We start from the raw sequence: 24483 nt of genomic DNA, 5'->3' as shown, positions 1-24483 counted from the left end.
ATATATATACACACACACACACACACAGCTATGTTTATTACATTTTTACACAGTTTTTAAAAGTCTCATAGAACTGTTTAACCTCCTGAATTTGACTTTTAAATTCAAATTTCATTTTCCAGGGAAAATGACAAAACAGACTTGGATGTTATACGAGAAAATCATAGATTCCTATGGAATGAGGAAGATGAAATGGACATGACTTGGTAATTTCAGCCATCAGAGGCATAATACAGCAGATGTTTCAGTCCGAGCTCTCTGCTCTTTAGTGTATTTGGACTTTGTCACTTATCTAGGGCATTCAGCCCTTTCATAGCACAGTTCTGAATTAAGGACATAAGTCCATGCCTAGGATTATTGAACCTGGTTTGGTGTTTTTGTCATTTTTGGCAGTTTTAACTGACTTCTCATTGCTTGACTTTATCTTTAAAAAATAATTTATCACATTTGTTTATAAGATAGTACAGTGAAACCTGCAAAAGCCAGAACTTGTGTAAGGTGGGAACTTGTCAGTGAAGGAAAACTCAAATATTTTCCACAAAAATGAGCTATAGAAAAGTAGTAAGACTGTTCCCCTGTCATAGACAGAAAACATGTAAGACCCAAAAAAACAAGGCAGTCCCATCAAGTTCTGGCTCTTACAGGTTTCACCCTATCTTGCCTTATAATACGCTACTATATTCCTCTTGGAAATTTGTGAAATATTTGAGGAAAAGTAATACCTAAAGATGGTTTTGAAAATGCAAATACTACAAAGGGTAAGGAGCAGAGAGTCAGTCTTTCTCTCATCTTTGACTGTCCTCCAGTTTCTGTCCTCTGTTATTGTTAGGTTCCATTGAGTCAGTTCTGACTCCTCCGTACAACGGAACTAAACACTGCCATGTTTGAGCCTATTGTTGCAGCCACTGTCTTCATCTACCTCGTTGAAAGTTTTCCTCTTTTTCTTTGACCCTCTGCTTTTCTAAGCATGATGTCCTTCTCCAGGGAATAATCTTTTTTGATATACATGTCCAAAGTATACGAGAAGTCTCACCATCCTCGGTTCTAAAAGGCATTCTGGCTGTACTTCTTCCAAAATAGAATTTTTCATTCTCTGGGAAGTCCATGGTATATTTAACATTCTTTGCCAACACCATAATTCAAAGGCATCAATATTTCTTCAGTTTTCCTTATTCATTGTCCAGCTTTAACAAACATATGAGGTGATTAAAAGTACTGTGGCTTGGGACAGGCATACCTTAGTCTTCAAAATGACATTTTTTTATCTCCTTCAAGAACCACTATTAATAATTAACATCCAGCTATTCTACATACATGTAACAGGCCTTTTGTAAAACATTAATATTTATATCATATGTGTTATTTATTTGACATCGTTCCAAGTAGCAAACTGTGGTTGGATTTCTTAATATGTAACATTTATAATTTTATGGATCTAGGGAGAAGAGACTTGCAAAGAAGTACTATGATAAATTATTCAAGGAATACTGCATAGCAGATCTCAGTAGATACAAAGAAAATAAGGTATGCCTGCAATCTACTTCTGTAGTGATACCTCCTCGGAAACCCAAGGAGAAGTCATCGTGAGTCGGATGCGACTCATGGGCAGTGTGTTGCATTTGTTGTTGTTGCAGAATATTTATAGAATGTTATATATTATAGCATTATAGATAATTATATAATAAATTTATATTATAGAATATTCAAGAATAAGTCTCATTTTTATTAAATCCCACATTACTCTGTGTGTGTGTGTGTGTGTGTGTGTGTGATTTGGGTGTTTACAGAGCAAACTGGTTTTCCATTCCACAGTTCATACATGTTTTGTGACATTCATTGCAATTCCCACAGTGTAACAACACTTTTCCCACTTCCTCTTGTGTTTACATTTCCCTTTGTCCTTCTTTTTTATCCCTTCTTGCCTTCTGAGCTTTATCCCTGAGCAAATGCTGCCCTTTTCGTCTTGTGCAGTTGGTTATTCTAAAGAGTACATTCCTCCGTGGTGTTACTGTTCACCTTATCAGCCTGTCTATTGTTTGGTGAAAAGATGAGCCACAGAGGTCAGTTCATTTCCAGGCTTGAAGGGTGTCTAAGGGCCCTAGTCTCAGGGGTTCCACTAGTCTTGGTCAGATCAGTCAGTAAACCTGGCCTTTTTGAATTTTCTTTCACATTTTTCTCCCACTCTATCCAGGACCTTCTATTGTGATGTCCCTTTTAGAGAAGTGAGCAGTGATAGCTGGGCACCATGTAGTTCTTCTTTTTTTTTTTTTTTTTTCCATCTAGTTCTTCTTGTCTCAGGATCATGGGCCACATTTTTCTTTTAAAGTTTTAAAACTCTAGTCCAAATTTTCTTGCCCTTGTAGAATATCATTTGGATCATTTAACTTCTGCAACTATGGAATTTAGAAAGAGTCCCTTGGACAAGGATGCTTCTTTGTGAGAGGAGACATGAAAAGTCTAAAATTAAATACAAGTGGCTACTGGGTCCTATTTCATGCTGACTCTATCTAGCTCCTCTGAGAGATTATAATGAGTAATCTAATGCAGCAGAATTATATTTTTTGATTCTTTCACCGATGTTTGAAATCGATAGTTGTTTTTCAAATTGATTAACATTTATAAAAAGACAAATATCCATCTTTTACATAAATATGTTACTCTAATAAAATTAACTTATCATTGGATATTAGTAATGATAGATTGCCTTTCATTATACCTTACTTTAGATAATTAAATTTGTTTTTTATTCCTAGCTCTAGTTTCACATTTGTAGCTGGATATGACCTGTGAACACACCATGTCATTTGGAAATAGGAGGACAGGGAATGTTGCATGAATATGTATGTCATGGATAGTGTATATATATTATATTATGAAAGACAACCTATTAAGAAGCTATCTTAGATTTATATATCATAAGGATTTCTTTTTTGTTTAATTAGTTGGATTGCACTAGGATTGTTAATGGTTTAATAATTTTTTTCAGTAGTGTCTAACATGTATGTTTGTCACAGTAGCTTATACATAATGTAGTATCCATTTTGTATCCCATGTTTGAAAACCCATGCACATGGTGCATCTCAAAAACTTGTCCTGGCTATGGACTCAGGTTTGCAGCTTCTGTCTCTCTACTAGTTCTTTACCATTTGTAGTCCAAAAAGCACTATAGTAATTGGAGTTACGTGTAATCGCTATATTGCAAATTGAGTGTGAAATGCTAGATCTTCCGGGGGGTACGTAAGAAAGCGATTTGTTCAACCTTGGCTTATCTGCTGATTGTTTTCCAGTATTTATTGAGGACTGGGCTGAGTTTTATGGATTAATTATGGTATCTCCCCTTCAGAAGGGAGCTCTGGTGGTGCAGTGGTTAAAGGATTCGGCTGCTAACCGGAAAGTCAGTGGCTCGAACCCACCAGCCGCTCCACAGAAGAAAGATGTGGCTGTCTGTTTCCATAAAGATTTTAAGCCTTGGAAATCCTATAGGGCAGTTCTACTCTTTCCTACAGGGTCACTGTGGGTCAGAATCAACTTAGTGGCAGTGGTTTTAGTTTTTGTCCTTCAGGAAAAGTTAGTCTACTTGAGAGGAGAATATGTATATAAATTAAAAATTAAATATTTGTGTTTTCCATATTTAAAAAAAAAAAAACAGTATATTACTGCCATTGAGTCGATTCCAACTCATAATAACCCTATAGGACATTGTAGAACTGTTCCATAAGGTTTCCAAGACTGTAAATCTTCACAGAAGCAGACTACCTCATCTTTCTCCCATGGAGCGGCTGGTGGGTTCAAACCACTGACCTTTTGGTTAGCAACTGAGTGACCACTGTACCACCAGAACCCCTTTTATGTAATAGATAATAAAAATGATAACTGAAATTAACAACTTTTCTGTGTGCCAGACATTGAACATTTCATCTGAATTACCAGTTTTAATACAACACCGGTGTTAGGTTTTGTTACTGTCTTAGATTAACAAACTGGTGGTTTTGTTTGTTGTTTGTTTTTTTGGTCGATATCATAGAACACAGTATCTATTACTTCCTAATCTAGGTATCTTATAACCCGGCATCTATAACTTTTAAGGTAGTTTGAAAGTGAAAAGATAATTCTTTAACAGATAAATTGGTAGTTGTTCAAACTTCTTTTCAAGTACCTACAATCCTGTAAGAGGAGAAAAAGCTATCGGAGTGGGAATTAAGTTTACTTTTTAGGCTGGCAAATGTCATTATGTCACTCATTGACTCCAGGTTTAGATTTATGTACACTTTTAAATGTAATGTTTAAATTTAATGCATTTTTTTTGTCTTACCAGTTTGGATTTAGGTGGCGAGTAGAAAAAGAAGTAATTTCAGGAAAAGGTAAAATTTTCAAACTTTTTAACAAGATACAGGTTCTTTTATTACAGTATTAAACTAAAATCATTGGGTAAGATGATTCCTGATTTATACAATAAATGATTATCTACCAAAGTAAGATGACAGAAGGTGTATTTTGATATATTAGCAAAGCTCAGATAGAATACTTTCATGATTTTGCAGAATTTTTGCCTTTTGAACATTGAATTAAGGGTTTGTGGAAAATGTTTAAAGAGTTAAAGATTTGATAGCAAAGAAACTATCAAAGGATGAATGTTTGATTCTTTTTTAATTTTTAGAATAATGAGGTGGACATCTCCAAGGATACAAATGAGTTTTGAGACCTATCTTTATGGATTTTTATATATTTGATGTATTTCAATCCATTTCTGCCCTTATTCTTTTAATTTTCAAATTTCCCTGTAATTTGGTTGGTGGAATTCTCTTCAAGGTGACTCTGCTGTTCCTTTGACATAATCTTAATACATTTTGATGATAATGTCCTTACTTTATGGCACAACTAGATGAACTAGATTAGCAGCTGTACATTTTCTGCCACTGAATTAGTTATTTCTCTGAGGAGCCTTTAGTGAACAGTGGTAAGTAGTAGACACAGTCTGGGTCTTAGGATGTTCATTGTTACTGGGTTGTTATTGTTTCTATGCTTTTTCAGTGAACAGAACTTGGAGATATGTATTTCTTAGAAGAAGAAAAATAAGCAGGCTTTATACTGATATATCAAATTCAAATTGAGATGACATGGTTTATACTTAATTTTTAAATATTATTTTATACTTCTATCTCTTCTTATCCTGAAAATCTGGGTAACTAGCGGCACTAAAATAATTATTTCTGTTAATTTGCAGTATACATATAGCAGTGTTGTTGCTATCATTATTTTGAAGCAACAATAAGACTACTAAATTCAACATAAAATTTCTTTGCAGGTTTTTATCTCTTTTATCATACTAGGGATATGCTTTATACTAGGGATATGCAATCACTTTGCTTTGTTTTAAAATTGCTATAAATAATTAGTTTCTCTGTATGGCTGTGCCAACAGCCAAACATACAATTGTTGTTTGTTGTTATGTGCCATCGAGTCGGACCCGACTCATAGCGACCTCTCCTTGGGTTTCCTAGGCAGTATCACTACGGAAGTAGATTGCCCCATCTTCCTTCCAAGGAGTGGCTGATGGGTTTGAACCACCAGCCTTCTGGTTAGCAGTCAAGTGCCTTAGGCACTACGCTGCCAGAGCTTCCAACATACAATGATATATATGAGATGGCTCTTCCCTGAAGATTTGGTGAGACTTGCCTGTAAAACCATCTGTGCTTAGTGCTTTTTTTTAAAAAAATAATTTTTCACTTTTTTATTAAAAGGATTTACTGGCTTCAGATTTGTTCCTATTGGATATTATTTACTAATATAACTTCTTTTTTTGAACGTACATAGAAGAATTTCATCTTGTTTTCTCTGTCAAATCATACATTGTTGGGTAGTTTTTTCATTTTTTCCCCTCTTTTAGATCATCAGTGTTGGTCCTTTTTTTTGTAGAAGGTTGTGATATGTAATGGACATGGTAGTATGTTATTTTAGTGTCAACTAATTCTAAAATTTAGAGCATCAGGTTTGATTACTTACTATATTTCATGTCAAAGTGCTAGAATTTTAAAATATGTTTTAGTACTTTATTTATGCTAATACTTAAGACAGGTACCATTATGTTATTAATACTTAAAAATATCAGTCTTAATATTAAATACTGAAAAGGATTGACCCAGGTGTAAATGCATGTACTTTAGAAAATGCATTTATTCTTTCAGTGCATTAGTGAGTACACGCTTCAGTACTTACATCTTCCAAAGTGAAGAGTCCCTCACAGGGAGTCACTGAAACTCTGTGTCTAAATATAAACCTTGATCTGGCAGGCAGGCATTCTGTGACTGATTTTATTTTTAAGCAGTTCAGCTCTTTGATTTGTTACCCATATACATTTGTGTTGAACATAATATAATTATGTGGTCAGTCCTTTTTTAATACTGAATTTCTAAAGCTGAAGATTTATATATTTTAAAACTTAAGGATAATACCAGATAAGATAGATAAATAATTGTCACCATCTATCATGGCTAATATTCCTTCCCTTTTTTGCAGGTCAGTTTTTCTGTGGAAATAAATGTTGTGACGTAAAAGAAGGCTTGAAGAGTTGGGAAGTTAACTTTGGTTATATTGAGCATGGTGAAAAGAGAAATGCACTTGTTAAATTAAGTAAGTTGACATTAGGAGGGATATGATTGATTTCTCCAAAATTTAATTTATTGTATAGAATTAAAAACATACAGATGGTTTAAAATTTAATCAGAATTCTTTCTCTAGCTGCTCTTTTCCTTAGAGCTTCCCAAGGAATTTTTGAGCCTAAAATTTTTATGTTCTTAGCATTATGGTGACATTTAGGTGAAACTATTCTAATGCCAAGTATAAACGGGTGATTTGTAGAGTGAAGATAGATCTCTTCCCATTAACTTAAGAATGTCATCTGATCACTTGGTTAAGATGCTGAGTATCAGAAAGGCATGGAAAATCTCAAATTAATAAATTATTTAGCCATATTGTTGTGGTGTGGATAATAAGTAAATGCACTCTTTTTGACAATGTCCATAAAGAAAAAAATTTAGGAGGGCGTAATTGTTCTTGTTATCAGTCTTAAAAGCTTAGGAATATTCCCCAGAAAGCAGCAATTTCCCTTAATACGCATATTTTAGAATCTACTATTCCTTTTTTTTTTTTCTTTGAATTTTTAGCTAGTCCTGACTTAGCTAGTCATCTCCTCCCTGCTCATCATGTTAACGGCCTTCTTTGGGTTCTGAGTTAATGTGCCTTTAGCGTTTTCTGCCAACTAAGTCAAGAAATTTCCACATGGAACTAACGCACATCAATACAGACTTGTTTCTGAATTCCTCGTGGAAATGCTCATGAGAAAAATTGAGCCAGTATGAACTGAGATTAAGGCACAGGAAAATGCCACAATTTTGAGACTATTTGAAAAGCTCTTTTCCAGTCGTAGAGTTCTTCAGGGGAGATGACTCCACCCACATTATTATTGGTAGATAGGACACAGTTTGTTTTGGGCATAAATTGATAGCACACTTTGCTGATGTAATGTTAGAATCTTTTCAATTCTTCATTCTAACACTGTTTTTATTACATATGTAAATGTAGTTTTTGAGCCAGAGACCATTTGTTTTCTTTAGATTATTTGTTTTTTCTCTAATAATAAAGGAATATAAGGAAAATGAGAATTTGTTATATTAAGAGTAGCAGTGTAGTTATCCAAATTCAGCCATTCAATGGTGTCTTTTTTTTCGCCCCCAGGACTATGCCAAGAATGTTCCTTTAAATTAAATTTTCATCACAGGTAATACTGCCTCTTAAAATGTCATTCTTAATGTTTAGTAGTCTTCGATGTCATCATTTAGTTGCACTGAGTATCTCAATGTAGCTTTAGGTGGTTGATGGTAGAAGTGTTTGGGTGTAGAGAATATCAGACATTACTGTATGACTGCATACATAAACCAGGGAACTGGAAGTTCTCCATGCCCTGCGGTAACCAAGCAGTTTTGTGAAGGCCTACGCAGGGTCTAAATGGATGTTAAGATTTTCAGTTTGGAGCCAATGTTCAGAGGATATTCTTAGAAACTATGCTGTAAAGCAAGTCTTTATAAAGTAGTTCTTCTCTATCATTTTAAACAGTATTGCAATTAGGGCTTATCGTTCTTACTAAGAATTATACATATGGGTCAGAATCTACTCTGCAGGAATGGGTGTTTTGTTCTGTTTAACATTCCTTTCAAATGTTAAAATCAGGCTCCTAGTGAATGGCCTTGAATGTATCTGCTGCCCTTGTGGGACCATTGTCCTGAAGTGTGTAGTGTAGGATGATAAGATCGTGGATTTTTAAATTATACAAGTCTTGAATATTACTCTCAGCTACTCTACTTACTTGGCTTCTTGGGCAAGCTGCTTACCCTTGTAAGACTGAATTTTATCACCTGTAAAAATGAAGACACTAAGATTATTGTGAGAATGAAATGAAAGTGCATGTAAAGTACTTTACACAGTGCCTTGTTGTTGTTGTTGTTATGTGCCGTTGAGTCGGCCCCGCACAGTGCCTGGCATGTGGTAAATAAAAATTAGTGGATTTTCTAGCAGTAAGAATGTTTAGACAAAGTCTGTGATCTGTCCTAGACATACGGGTGCCTCCAGGTTACATGTCCTGAATAATAGTTGAAAGTGTAATAGTGAAATTCTGTGACCTTATAAAATAAGTATATAAATATATTCATTTTACAGTCAGCTTTATTATAAATGTGATCTGCCTAGTAGGCTAGCTGTTAAATATTTAGTAATTTTTAATTCCTGAAATTAGCAAGAGATTTTAGATTCTTAAATAACCTAAACCTTTATTTCTCCTGTCTGTCAGTGACACTAAAAGAAGTCAGACATTTTTGGACCTTGATTTTTGAGCTTTATTTCAAATTTGAAATGATTCTTATGGAAGAAGAAAATGGTGGTTACTCCCTGAAATAGTATTTTAGAATCCATCACTAAGTGCCTTAATTTGGAAAGTCTGATAAACAGGTGTCTTGAAAGTAATCTTCTTTGTGTCTTTATCCTCCTTCCCAGTCCCAATTTCAGCATCGTTTGCTATTTCTTTTTTTGTCCAATTAAAATTAATTATTTGTCCATCAAATAATTAAATTACTGACAACCTGTAAGCCTGGACCAGATGCGATAAAACTACAGCAGTAAGAGGATAAATGATCTGAAGCTAGCATATGAGTTAACAAAGAGCCCCTTCCACCCTCATTCCTTATACTTTTACTACATTCCTTTATTCTTAACAGGAGAATATTCTTTTTATTGGTGGTTTACAGATATTAAAGCAGCTTCTTCATGTTTTGTGTACTTTTCCAAAGTATAAACCAAACCAAACTCACTGCCATGTAGTTGATTCTGACTCATAATGACCTTATAGGGCAGACTAGAACTGCCCCATAGATTTTCCAAGGCTGTAAATCTTTACAGAAGTAGACTGCCTCATCTTTCTCCTGTAGAGCAGCTGGTAGATTTGAACCTTTTGGTTAGCAGGCATATGCTTTAACTACTGCATCACCAGAGCTCCTTTCCAAAGTATAGATCAGTGTGAATTATGTGGAGGGAAGTAAGATTTGTTTTTATAATTTTCTTTTAAATGACTACATGAAAGAATATGAAAACAATGAGTTGAACTATGTATTTATTAAGCTTGTATATAGAACTGACAAAAAATAATTCTTTGTCTCAAAATGTTCAGGCCTTGTTATCCTACAGAATTATCTTACTTAATATACTAACCTAAAATATTTATAGACCCCTTTAAGAATTTCTGGAAGCTCTGTGGTGCAGTGGTGAAGATATTCATTTGCTAACCAAAATGTCAGGTTTGAACCCACCAGCACTCTGCAGAAAAAAGATGAGTCAGTCTGCTTCTATAAAGCTTCTTAGCCTTGGAAACCTTATGAAGTAGTTCTGTGTCCTGTAGGATCACTGTGATTCAGAGTTAACTCTATGGCATTGGGTATGATTTGGGTTAAGAGTATCTATTATACAAACTACTTTTCAAAACAAGTACTTTTACTGATGTTATTTTTTCCTAATTGATTTTTATTTTTTCTAAAGGTCATTTGAAAACGTTAATTTTTATTTTATATTGTTTGCATAAAGGAAAAAAGAAGTCAAGTTGAAAAACAGAAAGGGTAGAATAAAAAAAGATTGTGAAGAGTCATCCCATAAGAAATCCAGATTATCTTCTGAAGAAGAAACCTCAAAGAAAAAGGATAAAGGTAAATAGAAGTTAAGATATACTGTCTACTCACATTTATAAACATTAAATGTAATCTGACTTATGTCTCAAGTGTAGAATCTAGTTGGTGAATGTATTTAAAATTTTATTTTATAGTAGATAAAAGGAAACTGGTTAGAAATTTAGATTGGAATTCACAGTGGCTTATAGGAGCTGTATGGAGCCCCTGGGTGGCATAAACGGTTAGATGCTTGACAGCTGGCCAAAAGGTTGATGACTAGAACCTACCTAGAGGTGCCTTAGAAGACAGGCCTGGCAGTCTGCTTCTACAAGGTCACAGCCATGAGACCCTGTGGAGCAGTTCTGCTCTGCACACATGGGCTTGCCATGAGTCAGAATATACTCACCAGCAGCTAACAACAACAGCAGGTATTGTGAGAACAAGATTGACTTTGATTCCTTTTTTGGCACGTGGTATAATATAAACAGGATTCAGACTCCTGGTTTTGTCACTTTGCAGACTTGTGACATTGGGCAAGTTACTGAACTTCTCAAGTTTTACTTTCCTCACATTGTAGAGAGGCCTCTATGCTCCTCAAGCTCATTCAGGAGACTCAAATAATGTGAGAGACACTTTGAGCACTGTAAAACAATACATAACCTGTAAGTCAATATAAAACTATAACACTATGACTTCAGTTAAAATGATCTATTGTTGTTGTTGTTGTTGTTATTTGCGTCGAGTTGGACCCAACTCAAAGTGACACCTCCTTGGGTTTCCGAGGCGGTATCACTATGGAAGTAGATTGCCCAACCTTCCTTCTGAGAAGTAGCTAGTAGGTTTGAACCGCCAGCCTTCTGGTTAGCAGTCAGGTGCCTTAGGCACAATGCTAACAGAGCTCCCAAAATGATCTATATGACTTTCACACTAGCTTATGAACTTCTTGAAATGACATTGATACATGCCTGTAGCCTCAGAACCTAGCACGATACTAACAGATGTATACTTGCACATATATACGTGTACATATATTTGGTAAATAGTTCAGATCCATCAGTCAACCTTTTACTTCTTTCTCCGCAGTTCTTAAGCTCTCCAAGCCTCAGTTTCTTCATATGTAAACTAGTAATGATAATAGTTCTTTGTCAGGATTGTTCAAAAATTGAAATAAGATAGTGAATGTAAGCATTTTGCATAGTACTTGACATATAGTTAGCTAAGTTGAAGGTTATTTCTAGTTGCTTTTTTAAGTCCATAATAAAACCAAAAAACCCACTGCCATCAATAGAGCCTAGTGGAACCCCTGACACTATGGCCCCTAGCTGCCCTTCAGGTCTGGAATTGAAACCACTCCTGTGGTTTCCAGCCAAACAAAGTACAGGCATATGAGTTGAACATTTACATTAGGTAGATACCCTCCTTGGAGAGATCACTCCTGGGAGAATAGAAGGGCTGTGTGTGCACAGGGTGACAGCTCAGGTGGCAGGAGTGCATGGGAGGGAAGGACACAGGGAAGAGGTAGGTATGGGGAGGAGGTGGAAGGAGAGCTGTTGCATTGTGGGAAAGTGCAGTCAGTGTCATGAGACAAAGTATATGTGAATTGCTGTATGAGGAATGAATTTGCTCTGTGAACTTTCACTCAGATCACAATAAGAATTTAAAAAAAAAAAAAAAAAGCCACTGCCATCAAGTCAATTCCAACTTACAGCCAACCCTGTAGGACAGAGTAGAACATGGGATTTCCAAGATTTTAAATCTTTATGGAAGCAGACTGCCTCATTTCTTTCTCATGTTGGTTAGCGGCTGAATGCCTTAACCACTGTGCCACCAGAGCTCCTTAATTATCCATAATAAAGTAGAACCAAATTGGCTGTAACTTACCAGGAGTAAAACAAAAATATACCAGTCACATTTAAAATAGGTAGAGAATGCAAGATTGAATTAGATTTAGGCCAGTGTTAATAGAATACTTGGACAAGAGAGGGCTCCCTTGCTCCAACTATGAAGATAATAATATAGGTTGTATTCTTACATAAATTTTTCTTTTTCTTACGTATCTTAGTATATACCTTATGTAGTCAGTATTAAAATATTCCAGCATATAGTGTAACCAAGCTTTAATTTGGTAAAATTTGATAGATGGTGAGAGTAAGATACTATTATTCTATTGTTTACTGAGAAAGATGCCTTTTAGTTTCTATTTTAACTGTTTCCCAACCCCAGAATAAATTTTAATTAGTAAGTATGAGAATCTCATTTGATTTTTAAAATTTTGTTCAGCCTCATGTGCTAGTAAAAATTTTATGCCTATCTCAGAATTTTGTTTCATTATTACATTGTATAATACTATGTTCATATTATGCTATTATTATGTGTTAATCACTGCATATTCCAAATTAAAGAAAAACTGTACTTCCTTGTAAAATTTGACTTAATACCTTCAAAACAGGATTAATGCACTTCTATCAAGTCAATTCCAACTCATAGTAACTCTGTGGGGCAGAGTAGAACTGCCCCATAGGATTTCCAAGGCTATAAATCTTTACAGAAGCAGACTGCCTCATCTTTCTCCTATGGAACCACTGGTGGGTTAGAAAGGCAGACCTTTTGGTTAGCAGCTGAGTGTGTTAACTTACTATCCCGTCAGAGCTGGATATTCAGGATCAGGGATGGTGTTGGGCTTTTTAGAGTATACATACATATTCATGTGGTTTCATTTATTCTCTACTTAGCATCTTTGAGAGCAGAGAGTCCAGGAGGTAATTCTGTTATTCAGCTTCTAATGGTATAAAACAAAAATGACAAATTTTAGCAAACTTCTCAGAAGGAAGGTTGGGCAATCTACCTCTGTAGTGATACTGCCTCAGAAACCCAAGGAGGGGTCACTATGAGTCAGGGCTGACTCGACGGCACATAACAACAACAACAACTAGGAAAACAGTGCAGAACTATAACATCTTCTTATCTCAGCTTGTCACATAAGTTGATCTTGATGTGATTCCTTCTTGCCAAACCACATTAATTTGGCCCAAATTTGAAGAGTAATTAATAACAAGATACTTAAGTAGATTGTCTTGGCAGAAAGTTTAGAATCTTACCCTTTTCTCATCACCCCGTCCCCAAAGGCCACCTCATCCTTCAGTTTTTAGCTTAGATCACTTTCTCGGAAAGGCCCTCCTGGACACCTTTTTCCCACTCAGACAAATTTAGGTCTCTGTTACACATTTCAGTAGCACCTTGTACCTTCTTTAGAAATACATACTACCCTTGGAATAATTTATTTTGTGTGAAGGAAGGGCTATATTACTTATTTAATTCTCTTATCTTTACTTCCTAGTAAGTGCTTATTCCACCTGGTAGGCATTCAATTAATGTTAGTTCATGAATCTGTGGATTCAACCACAGTTTTTCAGAGTTGAAAGAAAAATCAGAGATGGACTTTGGAAACATTGTTGAAAGGATACACTATAGGCCTCCCAGAATAAGCCTAACTTCATTTTTGCCTATTGACTTTTCGATATTTGGAAGCAGTTATCATCCTTCCCATATCAGGAGACGGTATAGAAGAATAAGTTTCTTTGGTTGCCATCTGAAGCTTCACTGTCTTTTTATTTACTCTCTGATGAGTAGAAAATAATTAAAACAACAAATAAACCCATTGTTACCGAGTCAGTTCCCACTCACAGTGACCCTGTAGGACAGAGTAGAACTGCCCCATAGGGTTTCCAAGGCTGTAATTCTTTACAGAGGTAAACATTTTCCAGTGGAGCAGCTGGTGGGTTTGAACCACTGACCTTCTGGTTAGCAGCTGAATGGTTTAACCACAGTGCCACCAGAGCTTCTATAGAAGATAATTAGGAGTGAAAAAACATTTACTGCACTCCAGGCCTTGACTGTCATTGAAGTCTTTACTCTAGTTCTCATATCCTCTTTGAAAAAAGAGAAGAGCAGTGGCTATGGTATTGGTTCCAACTCCTGGCGATCCTATGTGTGTCAGAGTAGAACTGTGCATCAGAGGGTTTTCAATGGCTGATTTTGCCGAAGTAGATCACCAGGATTTTGTTCTGGGGTGCCTCTGGGTAGGCCCAAACTTCCAACCTTTTGGTTAGCAGCCTAGCAGCCCAGTTGATAAGGGTTTGAACCACCCTGGAATGCCCCACCCTCTTACCCAGGCCTTAAAGGGGCTGTTCACACGACAGCTTTGGATTGTGTAATGGCCTGTTCAGGACAGTTGGAGGGATTATGACTCTCCATCTGTTACCTGTTCTTTTTTTGTTTTAACAGCCGTCTGAAATTTTTCCCTTGAGGCTGTGTATATTTATAACTTTTTTTTTTTTTAATTACATTAGTAGATCTTCAATACTATTCTCTGTTTTCAGCACTGGTAACTATTGTAGAGCTGGGAGTTTTTGTTTTATCACAAAGCTGTATGTGTGGTTATCCAATTTCAGTGATCTAATTCTCACCTATGTAATATGATGTTGGAGTGTTATAAAACAAGTACTTACCTGTAAACTTTCAGATGCTGAATATCTCCATAGGTAAAAGAAAGTATTGATTATATAGCAGCTAATCTTTGAGGTTTTTGTTTTTGTTTTTAGCAACATGAGAATTTTTACAGGTACTTCTTTTTTAAGCTATGTACTAAGTATTCTAGTCCATACAAGAAAGAGTCTAAGATATGATTCCTGCCAGAGAGAACCTAACATTTTAACTGGAGAGGGGAGAAAGACTAAGAAGCATAATAGACCAGAAAAATGAATGTTTATCTTATAAACAACAAATAAGAATGTTGGAGAAAAATTACAGCTACAACTATTGTGTGACAAGAAGATGATTCTTAATCAAATAGTGCTGTTTCTTTATAGGACATTCATCCTCTAATAAGTCAGAAGATTCTGTAAATAGTAAGTATTAATTTTTTTAGCATTAAATATTTATTTGATAAAAATATGTAGATTCAAGTTATTTGTATGGCTTTCCCATGAATAATATCTTACTGTGATGTGCATTAATACTTGTTTTTGTATAGGGTGAGAAAAATCATAGAAAAAAAGACTAGAAGTAAATGATGTATTCCCTAATTAAGAACATTTTAAAGTTTCTTACTGTAAGCATAGAGAGCAAGAAAAAAATTTTCAGTAAATACAATGGAAATGCGTTTCAATTTTATGTTATAGAAGGTTAAGAGGAGAGACAGAGGGGTGAGGTTGGAATGGAAAGGAAATTGGAAGAGGATTAGGATTTAAGGAACGTTCTTTACATTGCACCAGTCCAATGACCTCTGTCATTGACTGATTCTCACTGATCAAATGAAGTGGATGGTTTGTGTTTACGAAGAAAAATACTGGCAAGTGGTTGCTGGTGGTTAGTTTTTAAATAAATTCTATAGTTCTTCCAGAGTGAATAAAAATGGGTTTCATTGAACCTTGGTTGCATATTGTATTACTTTTTTCCTGCAACATATCGAAATGTATTTATAATGACTCACAAAAATATATGCTGATAAACAAGATTTTTGGTTCATTTTGTATTTTAAGGTAAAGATATTAGAATAATTGAAAAATAAGGTATAATACCTGTTTTGATTACCTAGTGTTGCTCTTACAGAAGATACCACAAATGGGACAGCTTTAACAAACAGGAGTTTATTCTCTTACAGTTCAGAGGCTTTAAGTCCGAATTCAAAGTGCCAGGTTCTAGGAGCTGGGTGAAAGCCCCTCAGCCTTGGGCTTCAGCTTTGCCTCCTGCTTCTGGCCCACTGACGCCAGAAGCTTTTCTTCATTCAGACAGCTGCTAGCTGCTGAGGCTGACAAATCCAAAGTTGTCAAGTAAAAAAGCACAGTCCCAGTGTTACCAAACCACATGGCAGGCTGCTGAACAACGACTCAGTTACATGGAGGGTTCAAGAGTGCTATAAGCTAGAGACCATTCCCAAAGCTGCTGCTTATCTATGAGAAGCAGACCACATCCCTAAAGCAGCTACTTAGCTGTTTCAAAAGATTCCACCAAGGAGTTAATTACCAGCCTCACCATGGGAAATAACTGCATCCAGCTGCCCAGCCACTCAACCAGGCCCAGCCAAGTTGACACACAAACTTAATTACCATAATGCCAAAGTAAAGCTAGAAGTAAAATTGTTACAGACAGATGTATGCCATGAAGTCCCACATAACTGCAAAGATAGATCACAAGTTTGTCATTGTTCTCCTGACCACTAAGGCAATAATAAAAAGAACTTGGAGGTGTACAGCTTTTTCCTGGTAGGGTTTTGAGAACAGAATCTCCTGTGGGTTCTTAGGGGCGACAGCACCCATTTGTAATATAAAAAACAGATATTAACGGAATCTCAACAGAAGCACAGTATTGAATTTCTTAGAAAGGCCTGACAACAAGCTGAAGGCCTAGCAAAGTATAGTTCAACACCATTTCTAATTCATGTTATAATACCTGGATTTATTTCATAGAAATTTGAGACTTCTGGGCTTTATTGGAAGATTATAGACTTAAGAATAAAAATGAAATTTTTCAATTTAAAGTAATAGATATTTATTGTGGGAAACAGAGAAAAAAGTTTAACAGTTATTATAAAGCCTACCACTCAAATATAAGCATCATTTACATTTTAGTATAATTCTTAAGAAATTTTAAGTGTTCAATAATCAGAAATTTGCACTGAGAAAATAAAAACATTTAGGTATTTAGTAAAATTTTAATGGGGAGGGAGGTGTCAGTGAGAGGTGTTCTTCTAGTTCAAGAATCCAGCACATTGTTGATAAATTATTTGGCTTGTACTGCTTTTGTTTTCAGTGTATTCGAAGTGTCCTAAAGCACTGATATGTCCTTTCTCCTTATGTGAATGTAATTTATCAGTATCTCCGTCTCCTGATTTAGGTAAAATGTAGTGATACTTTCTAGAACATAGGCATGAGACTGATGAACCAATGTTACCTAGGATGAAATAGTAGATACAAACACCTAAGCAGAAGTGTACCAACACTAAAATGGGAAAGTTGATTTTCGTTTTTGGCCACTTGCAATAATACATGCAGTGAAAAATGTGAGGCTTAACATTTAGAGATATGCATGTCTATGTGGAAATAATGCTTATATTTAATATGGCAAAAAACATTCCCCTTTTCCAGTTCCAATATTTTCATTATGAAAAAATCTTTTGTGGGGAATTCTTGACTCACTTTGTGGTCATGCTTTAATTTCCTCTCTTTTCCTTCTCCTTCCCACTATCCTTTGTTCCTGCCCTCATAATCCACCTCTCCACACACACACACACACCTTCCAGACAGACCCCTAAGTCTCCTCTCCAGTTTTACATACTGAGAAGGTAAAACTCTTCTCAGTAGGTCATACTTGTAATCATAGGAGAGGGGGAAAGATTGTACCCAATCTGAAGAACCCCTAGTTTAGTTTGGCTCTTAAAGAAACGAATATGTCATCTCAAGGTGGCCCGTTGTCTTGTCGGCAGCCAGAATGCTGTTTATCAGCGAATAAGAGACCTGTCCTTTGTTTCCATATATCAGACCCAGCCATCTTCTCAAGTGGCCAGTGAGTGATCTGTGTGGTCTGGACAATTTCTGACCTCCAGTTTTGCTGTTTCTTTCATTTCCATTTGGATAGCACTCAGTTACCTTTTTAACCCATTTAACATATGGATCATTAAAACCAAATCCATGGAGAACTCCATTTCTATGGGGAAAAAGAATTTTAACTTGCATTTGTTTATTGCCTACTCTGTTAGGTGCTATAGTTGTGTTACCTCATTTTATCCTAATAATAGACATGTAATATCCCCATTTTGCAGATAATAAAATCAAGACCCAGATAAACTGCCTAAGGTTAAATATTTAACAGCAGAGCTGGGATTAAACACAAGTTTGTAACTCCAAAATCTGTGCCTTTTAATAACTATGAGGGAATCAAATGTCAGTTCAGTCTTTATGCCCTGGTTTTGACAGGTACATTATGTAACTCCATATAAAATCATTGCACCTCTCATTGCCTCAGTCTAATGTGGCTAGAAAGATGCCTGCTTTGATGGATTATTAATTAATTTAATTGCAATGGTAGGTAGCTTAAAATGTGTTCTTAGCAAATCTTAACATATGTGTAGAGCATATGCCTGACACATAACCTGTAGCTATTATTATTAATACATCAGAGAAAAAGAAAATAGGAAACATTAAATAGATTCTGTTTATTCTCTAAAATTGATCAGATCAAAAATTGTTGTCATTGTTGTGTGCTGTAGAGTCGAACCCGACTCATAGCGACCCCTCCTTGGGTTTCTGAGGCAGTATCACTACAGAAGTAGATTGCCCAGCCTTCCTTCCGAGGAGTGGCTGGTGGATTTGAACCGCCAGCCTTCTGGTTAGCAGTCAAGTTCCTTAGGCGCTACGCTACCAGAGATCAAAAGTTAAGTCTATAAAAATCTGACCTGTCCATTTGTTATTATTATAGCTGGAGACTTTTGCCATTTCTTAGTAGGCCAAGTTAGGGAAAATTGTATTCTGTTTTAGACATCACACTTTGAAAGAAACATTGAACACTTGAAACAGGTCAAGAAGAGAACACCAAGGCGTTGAAAGAACTAGATATTGTGTCACAGGAAGAATGTCGGAAGAACAGTAGAAGTTTAACTCAGAGAAGAGTGAAGGAGTGCAGGGGGTGGGGCATGGAAACGGTAGACATTTGCAAGACTGCTACAGAGTAAAATTATTTTTATTGAATCTGGTTGGCAGAACTAGAGTTTCCGGGTAAAAAAAGAGGGAGTTTTGCCTCTATTTAAGGAAAACTTTGTCAGTTGGAACAGTCTGAAAAGAGGAATGGGCTGTCTCAGGAAGTAGTGAGGTGTTCAAGCATAGATTAAACAGCCTCTTGTTATTGGAGGTGTTGCAGTAAGTGATCCATTCATTGTATAGGGGTTGGATTAAAGACCTCCCAGTTCCCCTTCCAACTCAGAATGTCAGTGACTTAAATTCTGATCCACACTTGCCAATATTACCGCTTACATCTGACACTGATGCGAGAGTATCATTTGGTATTGCCCTTTCTTCCAACTGTTACGTTTCCTTAGCAACACACCTCACAACTCTGGCAAGTTGTAGCAATTACCAGGAATGATTTGTAATTACTGTCACCTTCAGGAAAGCAGGATTTTGTAGATTCATGGAGTTGTAAGGGATCTTAAAGGTTATTTAGTCTAACCTTGTGGACTTGATTTTCCAAGGACATTTGGCCACTTTTTCAGCATGTGGTCTTTCAGAGAGCGTTACTTTATAATGTTACTCTAAACGTTTTAGTAAAATTGGATTGTCTGGTATCAGAAACTTGGTATAGGAAAGCTGGCATGTGGGAAGTACTCTTGGAAAGGTGCAAGAGAACAGGTGGCTGTAAAGTCCTTTGAAATTAATATCAAGGTCTTCTCATCTTTGCTGGCTTTCAAAGGCCTTACAGGTTTTGTTCTCTGACACCATTAACAGTAACACCATAGTAATAACTTTATTAAGCCTATTTAGTGATTCTGTACTTTTCATTTTTTTTCTCCTGAATTTACTGTATTTAGTTTCCATAATAGTAAGAGTAGAGGACTTTTATTCTTTTAACACACATAAGCAATTTGGGACACTGGCAATTCTAGTGCTGGCTGTTAATGAGTAAGACTCCTATTCCTGAGACTTTCTGATTTTATCATCTTTGTATGTAGATCATTCAAAATGTAGCTCCTTTTTTTTTTTTAATTTGCCATTTTTGTTAGAATTTGTACCAGAATAGATTCAGTTAGTACCAAGGTTCAGGCATTCATGTTGATTCAAGGATCAAAGTCCAGCAGAAGAGGGCTAGAACCACAGTGTAAATCAATGATGTTTTATTTTTGTGTTTTGTTTAACTAAGGCATGTCTTGTGTTGAAAGACAATATTTATGTCACTTTCTTTTTAGCCTAGTTAGTGGTCATTATAGGAGACGAATTATTTGCTAATGTAATTAATTACTTTTTGGAAAATGACTTTATTGCCTCACGATACATTGTTCAGTATTTCATAATTTTTGATTGACTAATGTAGGGAGCTCTGGTAGTATAGTGGCTAAGACACTTGCCTGCTAACCAGACGGCTGGTGGTTCAAACCCACCAGCCACTCCTCGGAAGGAAGGTTGGGCAATCCTACTTCTGTAGTGATACTGCCTCGGAAACCCAAGGAGGGGTCGCTATGAGTCGGGTTTGACTCGACGGCACATAACAACAACAACAACAACAACAATGTAGGATGATCCATGTGAAACACACCTATTTTGTACATTTTCAAAATGGTAGTATATTTATTGTTTTTACTGATTTTAGAAGTTGTTCATGCTCATTGTTTAAAATACAACAATTTTTAAATGTTTAAGATAGAAAATAAATGTGTCCCAGGCCCACAGGTAATATGTTAAGTTTCTTTGATTCTTACAAACTTGTCATGCATATGTAAATTTATGCATGTGTGTAATGTGATATATATTCTAATTTGTGTTAAAAACGTGTATATTTGTAATATATTCATATATATTTAACATAATTTGGATTATACTTTGTGTACTTTCTGTAACTTTTAAAAATTTTGATATATCATGGATATCTTGCCATGACAATGTACATACGGATATGCTAAGTTTTGCTTTTAAAAAAAAAAAAATAGCTGCACAGTACTGATTTACCCAGGCCCTAATCCCTAATCAGTGAGGAGTTAGGTTATTTCCTTTTGCTATTATTATGCATTAAGCATCTTTGTACATGTATCTAAAGTACTTATTTATTTTGAGTAAATAACTAAATTCCTAAAAACAGCAGCATTGCTGGGTCAAAAGTGTGTACATTTTAGACTGATATATATTATCAGATTTATTTACTACTTTTTTTTTTTTTTTTTTTTAAAGAAACTGGTTTACACCATTCTCCCTCACAATAATTTATAAGGATGCCTGCTTCTTCAGTGAAACAGGCTTCTTCTAATTAATGGCATGGGCATTAATTTTAAAAAAATATTTGACAGTTTTTCTTGTGGTTTTGCTCATCTTACATACTAGTTCAGTTCTTGAGGACTTGATCCTGATGCAAATATGCTTTCTACAAAAAATTTGCATGTCTTTTGTATGACAAATGCAAAGAAATACTGAATCAAAGACAATTATATTGCAAGAGATAATTCCCTTGCAAGAATTGATACTAGAATTGCTGCTTTAACTCAATATGACTTGGAGGAGTTTCCCATAACACTTTAAATCCTTGGCCTTTTTGCTAAGACTGTTTGTTAGCTTAGTTACTTTTAAAAAGAATTTATTGCATCACAGAGAGTGAATTAATTTTAGAGAACCATAAAAGTTGAAGCTAAACAGCAATTATTTAAAAAGTTAATTGCAGTGGTGGATAGTTCAAAATGTATTTTAAATATAATACTCAAGTTTTTAAAAATCTCTTTAAATGAATAGGAAATTCTGATGAAGAAGAAAGTGCTTCAGAATCTGAACTTTGGAAGGGCCCACTCCCAGAGACAGATGAAAAATCACAGTAAGTCCCAGTATTAATGGATAAGGCATGCCCTGTAAATCATCTTAGGAAACTGTGACCACAGCTGTTCTTGATAGCAGTTAATGAAAAACTTTAGCATCATGAATATCTATTTAATACCAGGGACAACCTGGCCTAGTAACATTAGCGCTTATTCCTAGCCATTGTTTGTGACCATAAACAGCCAGCTAACCCCACTTCTTCTTAGTGAATTAGTCTTTCAGCAGCTTGCCTTAACAGATGACCTTCTTATCCGCGGTCAGATTCCTTCTTAAAAGAGCTGTTTACTGGCCTCCAAAGCAGCCTGTTCTGTGACACTCTGATTATCGTGAGCCCACACTGGGGAACCCCCTTGAAGATTTCTACAGGTGTAGAAGTTTACTTGCTAACACCCACCTTATCCCCTAAAGGACACTCATTGTTTTCTGCTGTGGAGTTGGACAAGGAGATACTGCCTGGGTATGGGCTGGAGTAGTATCTGCTCTTATCATATACTGAGACATTCACCACTTGAATTTTATTAAAAGAGGATAAAATAATGGCTTCCACAATACCTTTACCATTGGAAGTGTTCAGTAAATCTTAAGACCCATTCTGTTATTCCGTAGGCATATTGGTTCATAATAGAAACCTGTTGAATTAATCATAAGTCAGTAATATAAGATGATTATGAAGCATCTCCCTAACTATATGTTATGGTCTCAATGTAATAGAATTCAGATATTTTAGAAAGAGGTTTTTAACAAGATAACTGTTTCTGTGCCTCTGAAGTAAATTTTTCTGTGATGTTAACTTTTTTGTTCAGGCATTATATGTCAGATTATAAAAAACCTATTGGTGTAAATTAAAAAAAGGTTGGCATAGTTAAAATTAACTAAGCTCTCAACAATATAACTCCCTCTTGAAGGAAATCTATAGCTGAAAATGGCAGAACAGCTTTTAAGAGTCAGCTTGCCTTGTTAGGCAATAAAGATATGTGAGTGAGTCCTAAGAAGGCTTTCATAATCCAGAACTCTTTGTGACATTATAAAGACATGACATTGATCAAGTGCTAAATCTAAATCCACACAGTAGTTCAACTAATTTCATATGATTTCAAAGTCCTCTTCACTTTGCTTTCCTGACAGTGAATAGGGACAACAGCACAGGGAATACAAAATTGCAGATAATTCTTAAATCAGCTTTATTTAATTCTGTAACTTTTTTTCTTTACATTTGAATATGGTTGTGGTGGCTTTATGCATTCACAATTATTTGAAACCGTAAGATGGAGTCCCATTGTGGACATCTGGTTAAAAAAAAAAAAGAGCATTTCTAAAAAGACTAGTAGGCTACCCAACTTGACTGTTCAGCTTGATCCCCTATTTCCAGAAGAAAGAAAAGGAATTATATATTTATTTAATCCACACAGCAACTCTATGAGGGAATTTTAATTTATTTTACAGATAAGGAAACTGAGCCCAGAGAAGTAATTTGGTCACAGAGCTAATAATTGACAGTATTAGGACTTAAAAACTGTCTGACCTAAAAGCCCATGCTATTTTCAGTGTATACCACCTGGCTTGTAGTATTAACACTGATGTTAATACTAAATGTTAATTTAATACAATTGAGCCGATTTCACCTCATAGTGACCCCATGTGACAAAGCTGAATTGCCCTGTAGAGTTTCCAGGCTGTAATCTTTCAGGGGAGCAGATCACCAGGCCTTTCTGCTATAGAGCCACTGGATGGGTTTGAACTGCCAGCCTTTTAGTTAGCAGCTGAGTGCTTAACCATTGCACCACTCAGGCTTCTTAACATTTATTTAGTGCCTTATAATTTTCATACTATTTACATTAGATTACATTGTAATCTAACAATATCTCCTTTCAGAGTTCTATTTGTTTTAATACAATTTTTACTGCTATAAATACATCATATATTTTCTGTTCTCAGAATAATAGAAAACTACAGCCTATAGTTTGCCCTTTCTTATTCAATAACACCTTTCCTAGGAGTAAGACTTGTATTTTCCCTTAAAAATAGTTTATTTTTCCTCTATTTTCTTGATCAGGTCATAGTTTGAAATGAAAATAAGCAAAGAAGTTATAATATCAACCAAAATACTAAGAGAAGCAATGACATCTCACAAAATGCTTTGGAGTAAAATCTTAGGTAATAAATCTAGGAAGATGTGTCAATATATAAAATACTTTAATTTTAATCAATATAGGTATAGTTCTGACTCATCTAGAACCTAAGCATTATTTGATAACTGAAACATGGAAATACATTGATATATAGAGGAATCAGCCAATATTTTGACTTAACATATTTTTATTAATTTCATATAATGTGTCACCTAGTAGTTTTTTCTTTTACTCTAATTACTGATTTTAATCAATATGTATACTTTTTTCTTTAATAGGGAAGAAGAATTTGATGAGTATTTTCAAGATTTGTTTTTGTGAGAGGGAGAGAGAAGCCTACATTCCATTCCTTAAAGTGAAAGTACACTTTGAAACTCTTTGTAAAGTTGTATCTGTAAGTTGCAGGTTGAATGGTTTGCTGTGGAAATAAATACCCAGCGACTCTGAGGATGTCAGATGCTTTGGAAGTCCGTTAGTTCTGTGAGAAATCACTTACTTTGCAGCGCAGTGCAGCACAATCCACAAAGCCACTTCAGAACATCAACTCACTTAAAAAACACTACATACTCTTCAAAGTACCATTTT

General features: G+C 35.5%; 1 protein-coding gene across 1 annotated transcript in view; it reads left to right on the top strand.

Annotated features, from left to right (window-relative positions):
* LOC103205895 (protein FRA10AC1) overlaps positions 1-24219 on the top strand; it is a 42342-nt gene extending 18123 nt beyond the window's left edge. Inside the window, exons 5-13 of the mRNA XM_007951296.1 lie at positions 123-206; positions 1440-1524; positions 4316-4361; positions 6517-6630; positions 7735-7777; positions 10126-10244; positions 15074-15112; positions 21689-21767; positions 24177-24219. Of these exons, the coding sequence (XP_007949487.1) occupies positions 123-206; positions 1440-1524; positions 4316-4361; positions 6517-6630; positions 7735-7777; positions 10126-10244; positions 15074-15112; positions 21689-21767; positions 24177-24219 (652 nt within the window). The remainder of the gene's footprint in view (positions 1-122; positions 207-1439; positions 1525-4315; positions 4362-6516; positions 6631-7734; positions 7778-10125; positions 10245-15073; positions 15113-21688; positions 21768-24176) is intronic.
* The last annotated feature ends 264 nt before the right edge of the window (positions 24220-24483 follow it).

The sequence above is a fragment of the Orycteropus afer genome, unplaced genomic scaffold (assembly GCF_000298275.1).
Source record: "Orycteropus afer afer isolate SDZICR_OR568_19922 unplaced genomic scaffold, OryAfe1.0 scaffold00293, whole genome shotgun sequence".
Taxonomy (NCBI): Eukaryota; Metazoa; Chordata; class Mammalia; order Tubulidentata; family Orycteropodidae; genus Orycteropus; species Orycteropus afer.
Note: the sequence above shows the minus strand (reverse complement) of the source record. Positions and strands in the feature narration are given on the sequence as shown.